The sequence below is a fragment of the Aythya fuligula genome, chromosome 2 (genome assembly GCF_009819795.1).
Source record: "Aythya fuligula isolate bAytFul2 chromosome 2, bAytFul2.pri, whole genome shotgun sequence".
NCBI classification, from domain to species: Eukaryota; Metazoa; Chordata; class Aves; order Anseriformes; family Anatidae; genus Aythya; species Aythya fuligula.
The window spans coordinates 60,094,258-60,105,167 of NC_045560.1; the positions used below are offsets into that span (position 1 = coordinate 60,094,258).

General features: G+C 36.7%; 1 protein-coding gene across 1 annotated transcript in view; it reads right to left on the reverse strand.

Moving 5' to 3' along the window:
- POU6F2 (POU class 6 homeobox 2) overlaps nucleotides 1–10,625 on the reverse strand; it is a 312,953-nt gene extending 302,328 nt beyond the window's left edge. The window contains 1 exon segment of the mRNA XM_032182165.1: nucleotides 10,500–10,625. Within this exon segment, the coding sequence (XP_032038056.1) occupies nucleotides 10,500–10,604 (105 nt within the window). The 5' untranslated portion in view covers nucleotides 10,605–10,625.
- Nucleotides 10,626–10,910: the final 285 nt, after the last annotated feature.

Consider the following 10,910-nt stretch of genomic DNA (forward strand, 5'->3'; position numbering starts at 1 on the left):
TCTATCTATTTGGGCCTGATTCCCATTTACACTATGGTGATTTTCTTCCATTCTGGAAATATAGAAGCTTTGAAGTACACATAAATGAATGACTTTTACACCCACTTTACAGCTGTTTTGTACTGCAAGATGATATAAAGAAGTCTAAGTATAAAGTAGAATCAGGCTACTATCTCCAGGGGCTAAGCTTCTCAAAAAAAGAAAAATAACCAAACACAAGCATTAAAGAATGAAACAATAATAGCTATTTTTAATAAGATTTCTCTTTTCAGGTGCCAATTCCAGTCTTGGTTATTCTGGAATTAAGGGAAATTGCATGAGAATTCTTACAGTTTGCCTTGCAGGACTGATTGGGAAAAAAAAAAAAAAAAAAGAGACCAGTTTGAATCCTGTATAATTAATATCAGTCAGGGGATAGAGCACACTGGGCTCAATTTCAGTGTCCTTTTCTTTTGCTTTCTGTGCTTTCTTGCTGGTTTGCTTGGGAGTCACATCACACAGTTCATAATTAATCAAGCATTCTAGACTACACTGGGAAATTTGCTCATGTAAGGGCTTCTGAATCTGATGGAACAAGCTTAAAAGCTGCTGTTGGTCATGTTTACCCTAATGTAACTCTATTTAGCTCTGCAGAGTTACTTGTGATTCATGCTGGTAAACATCGGATCAAAAACAGACCCCAATATCACATCTTGAATACGTGCACTTTTAACATCTGGATGGGGTTTAGTGTGAATTAATTTTCTTAGGGAAATGTGAGGTTACTTTGCAAGGTTTTGTTTGTTTACTGCTTTTGTTATTAATTTAGAGACTAGCTGAGATTCACCTACATACCTAATGCATGCCTGTTTCATCAGAAAAGAATGACATCACTGTACCAATGAGGTAAAACAAAAAATTCAACACACTGGCCAGATTAAAAGTACAGATTCCTGTGCAGTTCTTAATTCAATAAAATTCTGTGGTTCTTTGTGATCAGAAGGAAATACTTCTTCAGCAGCATGTGTTTCTACTGTGTCCTTCATGAAAGAGTCAAAGGGTACTTTACAATCCAATCCAATGCTGGATATAACCTTTTAAATAAATAAACTGTGGTTTAAGGATTTAGAAAGCACTAGATCAAAGAATGTAATCTTTGAGATCTAATAACTATGGTGATGGGCTTGGCATAAGGAGATGAGCAGAACAGAACAAAGGCTTGCTGAATATCCACAGTGCCTCTTGGGTTAAAATTTATCACAGGGTCACTCTAATTCCCTAGTTAGGGGGCAACCCTCAATTTCTCCTCTTGCTAAGAATCCAGCAGGAGTTGAAAAAATAAACTGCAGCCAATACATGCAGGGAATGAAACCCCAGGCTTCAGTGCTTCTTTTGACTGATTATTCAAAACCCAGGTCTTACTGGTGGCCAACAGCAGCCAATAAGTCGATTGCTCAACCTAAGATCTCAGGTGAAGCCTCCAGGTTTTCACCTACCTGCACACAGACTCCTGCTCTCCAGCAGTAGTGGAGCAGAGCTGGATTAGAGCTTATTTTTTTGGCTGTACATGTCTAAATCCCACTGAGGCCAGGTGACGTCCAAGCCTTCAGTGTCACATAGTCTAATGTGCAATGTGGTGCTGATGTGAGCTTTCCTGATCAGTCTGTGGGTGTGCACTCGTGGATGTGCTGCAATGGTTTCATGATGGCCCTTCAAATAAGCAACATCAATAAAACAAACAAAAAGATAACTGTGTTCAGATCCATTAACAAACCCTCACAGTTTGTCTTCGGTCAGGCTTTGAAAGTGTGAGCTTTTCTCACTGGCTTACGTGCATGGGTTTTCTGCCTTTTCTGGTGAGAAACTGGAGCAGGTGGTGCATCCAAACTCCATAATACATCCAAACTTCTGGAAGAAATCTGATCTTTCTTTATTTCCAACCATGAATATTAGAATACACAAACCAACATTTCTACCTACTGTTTGTCAAATCTGGCTGCAAGACTAAGCTTCCCAATTCTGAATTCAATATTGCAACCCTAAGGATATAAGAACCAAGCTGGAACATCCTGTTTTAGGGTGGATTTTTTCTTTCTCTTAAAGAAAAAAAAAATTGTTTCAGCTTTGAGACCACAGTTTGCCCTGACTATAAAGATAAATCATCATGAATGACACTAAGTGAAATGAATTTGATGTTCTCTGCTTTATTCTTCCACATTAGAAGCCATTTTTGCATTTGCCACAACTTTCAGCCTTTCCTCCAAAAGACTGAGAGCTTCTTGTTTGCAGATATTATTTCTGCTTTGTATAATCCACTAGAAGAATGTGAAGCACGTTTTGTACACAGAAAGGGATGGGCAGAGTGAGGAGAAGGTAAGACTTATGGCCAGAAATCCTGCAATAGCTGTTTGTTCCGTAGATTTTCTTTCACTAGACACTTAACAATTTTCATGGGAAACCATTTTTCCTTCATTAACATTGTCTGAGCTGGAAAAAATATCAAATGAAACATTTTCCCTTGGGACCTTCAGGGCCAAATCCTGCCTCAAAGGCCTTTGAAAACACTCGGGACTTGCTGGAACAAAGTCCTAAACTGGTGGGAAGTCCAGGACTCTGAAAACATTAAGCATCTTGTTCCAGTACCAACAGATATAGCAATCACCACAATATCTCAGAATTGTCTGCCTTAAACCATGTTAGAGCTATTTACATGTTTAACCATTTTTAATTTTTAAATCTGGATTGTTTAGCGATCAGGTGCAGTTCTCTATTTTTATCAATTTTAATAAAATACAGCCTTTAATCACCTATGTTAGAATATGAATAAATGGAAGCTGTTGCCAGTTTGCTATTGATAGCAGACAGTGATTTTAAGTCATTTAAAAAAAAAAAAAAAAGTCATTTCAAGATTTGAAATGTCTTAAATATGAATATTGCTCTTTCAGTCTTAGTCTGTGCTGCAATTTATATTTTTTTTAACATAACTTCCAGAAATGGGCCAAAGTCACTGTTTCTTTGAAATAATAATAATAAAAACAAATAGACTTGTTATTCCAGCAGAACTTCCCCTTACTTCATTGCACAGGAAATGCAAGTGAAGCTCAAGTAAAATCTGTGTTAGAGCTTCACAGGTTGGCTCAGTAAGTGGAAAAGTAGTTAGAGATAAAAACAATTTGGTGAAAAGGACAATATTCTGATACAGCAGTGTCTGTGATAGCATGTCTAAACAGCAGCTGTTCTGCAATATGATTAACATGATTTTCACTAATCTGCCTGTAAAAAGCTCATACCCTGTTATTTTCTGTTGCTTGAATCTCTTGTTTCCGTAGCAGGGGGTGACAAAAAAAAAATAAAAACACTTTTGTTTTTTATTATTGCCCTTATAACATTTCCTTTTTGGAAACCATTGCACAGCTGGATTGTGTCTTCTTTGTTTCTTTGATTGTGTCTTTCAGGCACATAAACCTGAAAGCCCTGAAAATGCTACAAACTTGTAAAATAAGAATTACTTGATGAAATCAGTGACTGAAGTAACATGAATTTCCTTTCTAACACTTTAATTTTGCTTAAGTACCTGGTTCTCTTTGCAATACCCACCTGTGAGCTGAGAGCCTCATCCTGCAAAGAGTTAGCAGTCCAAATAGATCATGCTGAGCAAGTAACACTTGCTGTGTTATATGTAACACTCTCTGGAAACATCACAGGAGCAAAAGTTACTCTTGCAAGTAAGATTTTGAAGTAGTGCTTATCAAATTATGGGATTTGTTTTACAGTAAGGTGGTCCGTGAAAACCCATCAAGACTGGACCCACCTGTTTTGACAAGAACAAGTGTCAGCATCTGGCCCTGTAAATCCTTACTGGCACAAGCAACAGGCACAGGACAGCTGTGCGGTACACCTGAGAGTAAGACCATGTTTCAAAGTTCTCTTCCCCAAAACACATTTCCTCAACTTTAATGCACAAGCGTTAATGACATTGATTGCTGTTATGCATGTGAGTGAAAGGGAGACTGCATAAGAACTTGCTGGACCTAATTTTGCTATAATAAAGTGTGGTGTTTACAAATTATATCACTCTTTGATAATAATAATAGGCTTTTTTAATCTTAGTAACTACAAAATCTATTTTAAATAACTCAAGAAAATTTAAGTGATTGATAATGTAAGATTGGATTGGAATAAAGCTTTTTGTGTCCCCTCCCACTTTCTTTTTCCAGCTTGCTCCCTCTACCGCTTTTCAAAATGGCTAGGAATTTAGATCAGTCTCTTGATCTTCAAAATTTTCTTTTGAACTAACAGTTAGATAAAGCTCTCCTGTGGAACAGCACTACCAGTCAACAGAGAATCAGTAGCAAATATCAACAACTAATCTTTCTCTTTTGAAGAAATAGTCCTACATATCACAGAGGTTTCAAAGCCAATGATAAAACAAAAACCCTGAAGCTATAGTCCATTTACCTGTAGCCTGACATCCTTGAAACCTAAAAATGTTCAAGGGCCTTGAATTACTATCTTTAATCCTAATCGTCAGTTCTAATTATAAGAGTTTACATTACAATTATTTAGCTGGCATTTAAACCAGCCTTAGTTATATTTATTAGCTGTGACAGTTGCTCAATAGGCAAGTTGGACCAGATCCTGGAAATTGTTATTTACGTCAGGAGTCCCACTGAGCTCAGTGCTGTGCTGTGCAGCTTGAGGCAGCAGGCGTTGCTCACATACCTAAAGATTCAGCAGCTGCAGACTTCTTACATGCACTTAAGTTGCTGAGCAACTTTTAAGTAGAGGCATAAGTCCTATTAATTTAAATGAGATATAATCACGTGTATATTCAGAATTGAGTGGTCTGAAGTTCTTCCTGTCATTTTTACAATTTCAGGAAAAGAAGCAGCATTGCAAGTAAATGCCACTGAGAGATGTAAATCACAGGAACAAGAATATTTTGCCATGTCCTCATCTAATGTTGAAAATGCTACATACAATTTGTCTTCAATTGTCCTTTTATTTTCTCCCATTTGAGTTGCAGTTAGATCAGAGAAGAAAAATAAAAGTCTTGTTACAGCTACAGGTCAGTGTGAGATAAGAGGCTCAGCACAGTCACTTCTATGTACTGTACATACAGAAGTAGCCCAGATTGGTATTTAGTTTATCAGCCTACCATCTAGGAAACATAGATGTACTTGAATGTAAATGCATTGCCAAAAGATAAAAATCTACATCACTGGACGAGTGTTGCTTGCCCAGCAATTTAAAGGTCATCTGACCTACATTATTTTCCTTTTACCATTAGAATAACAGTGAATATACACAGAGTGCAAATCACAGCTTTTTAGAGCTTTGACCTCTTAATTGGCCTGACCCACAAACTAACACATGAGACAGCAGAGAAGCACATGGAACAGGAAAAAAGAAAGAAAAAAAAAAAAAAAAAGAAATTCAATAAGGAAAAATGAATAAAGATGTTTTTAGAGGACTGATTTCAATTAAAACCTGATTTTGGTGTGAAAAAAAAAAAAAAAGAAAAAAAAGAAAAATATTTTTAAGTGTGAATGAAAATGATAAAAATCCATCTCTTCTGCTGTAAAAAGAAAAGTCAACAGAGAAATGCATTCTTTTGCTGGAATCCAGGCCTAGGACCAAAGAATTTACATATATTAAATTAACGAGATCCAAACTCCTCTACAACAAATATTTATACTGTAAAATATTACAGCCACATTCCTGCATCTCCTTACAATAATAATTCTTAAGGACACAGTATGCTGGAGAGCGTATAAAGCAGCACGTTTCTGTGGAGATGGAATGGTTCATTATCAGAGTACCAGCTTGTTCATAAATATTAAAAAAAAAAATGTTTTTGAAGTTTCTCAAACATGATTCTTATTGTTTACACTGCCTCTCTACTCCTGGAAACAACAGTCAGCTTGTACCTGTCCATACGCCTCTCTCTCACTTTCTTAAAGTGCAGAAAGTGACTGCTGGTGACTGCAGAGGACAGCTGTGTCTGTGCTGGGCACTGAGCGAGCAGACAAGGGGACATATACTCTGACCTCACTTATGCAAGTAGTCATGCTTACAGCAAAAGGTTTGGCCCTGCTTGTAAGAACAGGATTTGTCCCAAACTGGTAATGAAAGCGCCTAATTCCTTCATGTATTCTCAAAGTGCATCTTCAAATTATGTATAAGTTGGTTCTTTTCTGTTTGCATTAAGTTATAGGTGCTCCTGTCTATTAGGGACACGAGTGGGTATTCCAGGAGAAAAGGACCTTCTCTACTACTGCTTAAAGATGCTTAAGACAAACTAACACTATAGACCTAATTTTCGTTTGGTAAAAATTAAACTCCTGGGTATGCAGTGATCTGCACTACAAATCAATACTGACAACAGAGCAAACTTCTGTAAGTGGCCCATGGAATGAGTGGTCTCTCCAAAGCATTTTTCCCCCTGCTCTGTCCCCATTAATTGTGGAGAAAAAAAAAAAGGGGGGGGGGGAAAGAATGAATAAACCCCAAACCAAGAATCTAAAAAGTAGAACAAGAAGACCCACCTCGGCTGAGCAATGTATCACTCACCTAAACTGGGCTCCGGAGCAGAACTCTGTATGGGCAGAGAGCTGTGTTTACCCTTGCATAAATAACTTTTACCAGATGATGAGGTTACATGGAGGATGCCATTGAAATATATAAAATAAACACGGGTAGCATGTAGAAAGAAAAGTCAAACATCGCAATAATCACAAAGGCGTGCTTATTTGAAGAAGAGTGTTACCTAATTTACTTCTTCTCACTTCAGAGAGATCTTATTTAAGCACATGCACACACCCTCCCACCCCCCATATATTTGCAAGAACCAGTGAACACAAAAATGTGCAGCCAGCCCGGGCCCTGAGGCCGGTGGATCAAGATGGCAGGCTGGCCTTGGGTCCCCTGAGGCCAGCAGAGCCAGAAGGGTGATTGGACACAGTGACCTGTCTGCATGAGATGAGACAAAAACAGGAGGGCTGTAATGCTGATGAACTAACCTGTCACTCACAAGCTTGGGTCTGAAAAAAAAAATAGAAAAAAAAAAAAAAAAAAAAAAAAAAAAGAAAAGAAAGAAAGGAAAGAAAAAGAAAAGCAAAATAGAAGAAAAAGGTACAGCACAGATTTTTAGAAAATACGGAATGTAGAAAAAAATTTGGAATAATTACATGATGCATTTAATTACCTGTTCATTTAAATGGGCTCAGGCTATACATGGAATGTGGCACAAAATCCAGCTAATTGCATATCTAAAAGCAAAAGGCATTTGTAGAAATAATGGATATTATGGTTCAGCGTGCAAGGAAGGATGCTACAGACTACTGCTGTCAGGGATCAGGGTTTCATTCCAAGCACTCCAGTTATGAATCAAAATCACAATGAGCAATGAGCTTCTAGATCTTGACACACCAGGCAAGGAGGTTGTTCTTCAGAGTACTTGGCTGTTTAATTGCTTGCTTAGGGGAGGAAAAATCCAGAGGGAAAGCATGCATCCAGTTCTGCACCTTGGAGCCAGTACAGCCAGGTGCTAGGTAGTAGTTAGGATTGCAGTGCTCTGCTGACCATTGCCATCACCAGTGGGAGTCACTGTGGACACTGGTGCCTTGAGACAGAGGAAATCAAGGATTAAAAAAAAAAAAAAATGTGGAAAATGCATTTAATGATGAACAAGTACTTCGTGTTGAAAATGCCTTTAGATCAGCATGCTCCTGCTATTACTTTTGTGTCATACACAGACGAGTGTTTGAACTACAAATAACTGCTACTGTTTCTGATCTCTATTGGAGCAGAGATACACATGTATAGTTTGGATTTTTAATTAGGCAAGTTCACACTCCATTAGCAGCAAACAAGATGGAATTTAAAGCTATATCTGCAGGATTAGCTAAAACAAAATTTAGTTCTCACAGCTGGAGAAAAAAACATGATTCTGAGATTAAAAAAAGGAAAATGATAAACATTTATTTAAAGTTTTGATTTCTGAGGTTTGAAAGTTAATAAAGTCTCTTAAGAACTTTTTCTAAAACAATTGTGTCAGGAAATGAACGTCTCTTCTAGCAATATACACATCCCAAATATACAAATCTTTACTATTTATCAATATCAAATACAGACTTACAACGTGGCAAGATTTCATGGCATAAGGTTTGTCTTTTGATGGTTATTTTCTCTTTTCAGCTGAGTATTAGAGTACATTATGAATGTGTATTTCTAGTTACAGTAATGTTTGGTAATTATGCTGATTGCTTCCCAAGTTTTAAGTAAGTCTTTGATTCTATAACTAGAGTATACTTTTTTTAATAATAATAATTACAAAAATACAATTTTCTTTAACTTCATTTTATCTTCACAAATGCTAATAATGACCAAATACTGAACAATAAATCCAAAACATACTTGCAAATTTTGTGGTTTTATGAACATTTTTGGATGTGTCCACTAACACATACAATAGGTAAATATGCATACACAGAGATCAAAAAATGCTTGAAATACCTAACAATTAAGTTGCACAATAATTAAATCCATCAATTATAACAAAATAAAACAAAAAAGTTAGTCTCCTAAAATAGCTACATGTATTTTTCTTTGAAGTGTTATTGATTTTTAGGAAATTAAATTAAGTAACCCATGAAATAAACATTCTTCCAGTTATTCACTGAACTTTCTTTCTTTTTTTTTTTTTTTTTAGATTGATGAAATATGCAATGTTACACACAGGGAAAAAAAAATGCTCATACCCTTTTAAGCCTCAAAATCACTTTCCTAGAGCTAGCAAGCTTTAAATATAAAACAGCTAACTCACACTTTCTTACATGCCAAAGAAAAAGTTACATTAAAGGAATATCACAAGCTTTGAGATTTATCAAGGTTTCAGGATAAATTTTCTGTCAACTGTACTTGCACAAAACCTTGCCATTGCATTTGCTTTACAATCATTAAATATTTCTCTTTAAGACAGGACAAGTTTACACAAAAAGGTAATTAACCCGCTCTAAAATACGTATTTTCAAGCAGTGTAATACCAACAAATATGCCCCACTTTTTTAGGTGCAAGGCAGCCTAATAGAAAGCTGTTAATGTTTTGGGGATTTTTAATAAAAAATGTATTTTCTATTTTTAAAATATTTAAATCAATGAAAGTCTGTGGTAAACATGGTATTACATATTTGACATTTTCCGCCTAGAAATGCATTACTGTGTACGGTGGTATTAATAAACCATGTGCTTTGAGGGACTTCTGCGCTTTGCCATAATTTAGTTGAAAACAGTGCACAGGATGCGTATTTTTCCACCATTGTATCAATATATAGGAAACAAATACTAAGTCATCACTTCAGCAGCATGTGTTCAGTACACTGGAAACATATGCAAAAAACACAAACTTTTGAGAGTTCAAAAAATATCCTTTGCCAGACACTGATTTACAAGGCAGTGGTTAATGAGAAAGTGTTGAGCGCTTAAGATTTTGTTAGAAGAAAAGAAAAACAGACACCCTCTTCCGACTCCGGCTGCATTCATAGGGAAACAGCCTTCCGTGTACAACAGGAGAAAATAATTTAATTTCTGTCCCCACTCCAGGTTATTATTCGAAGCAAATGAAAAGACAATGATTCTTCTCTCTTCTGGCTAAGCTCAAAACAGCACAGTTACAAGACACACAGAAAAACTACAGACTTATCAGAAATCACAAAACAGAAAGAGAAGGACTCACTGACCCATTTGGAAGACAAAGACGACAAAACGGAAAAGCTCTAAAAATCAGCTTGTGAGGCCTTTGAGAGATATTCTTCTGGCATTTCATCACAGCAGCCCCAGACCAGTTCCCTTCCCTGGATACAGGGAGGGAGAACTAAATAGAGCTGTTTATTAAAGCTGTTGTGCTGGATTGCATTAGGAAGCACGAGCAGACCACCTGGACCTTTCAGATTGTGGCAGTGTTTAATTTGCAGGCTGCCCCTCTGCAGCAGCAAAGACTACTACATTTACCAAGCTCAATCACACATTATCTGGATTAGGAGTAAAAGAAGAAAAAAAGAACGGAAAAAAAAAAAAAAAAAAAAAGAAAAAGAGGGAAATAAAATCCACAGCCTGTAGTATAGGAATACAGTCAATATAGGAATAATGAACAGCATCAGAAATAGAAAGCAACTCCCTAGCAAACAGAACACTTTCACTCTTCTGTTCTTCTACTTCAGCACATTTAAACAAAATACAAAGGTAAATTAATAACTAGCTTGATTTGGCAAAGCTCAGACCAAATTATAAACCAGGTTTATTAAAAGAAAAGCATGATATTTTAGGTTTAACTCGTGATTCCCTGGCCAGATTATTGTGGTTCTTTTGCCTTTCTCACTTTCAGTACTACACTTGCTGGTAGCTGAAGATACAGATAGAAAGATGGTACTGTAAATATGAATTATGTGAATCATATGGTTAGACCCTTGTGAAAAAAAAAAATAAATAAAAGGGGAGTTGAGAAATGGCTGACTCCATACCTGACCAATTACAGCTTGCATGGTCCCTGTGTCCTGCTGAGCTGAAAGATCGCAATCCATCATATGTAGTCTTTGAAAAGGAGAATGGGGGTTTCTGGCATGCATCTGTCAATCAACTTCTGCACTCACAACCATCACCAAAAGCAAGGGAAAAAAAGTCAAGCTGCTCCACCAAATAGGATGAAACAGTCATGTGACCTTCAGCACACTCACACACATACATACTTCCATATAACGTATGAATTTTCTGCAGATATGAAATGACATTGACAAATACCCAATACCAAGTAAATAAAGTGAGACAAACAGCTACTCACCAAAGACAAAACACTTGCTGTAATCTTCAGCCTAAAGATTTAATAAACCTAAAAGGCATTTTAAGCCGAGGCTTTTCTTTTGAGCCTAAACTTT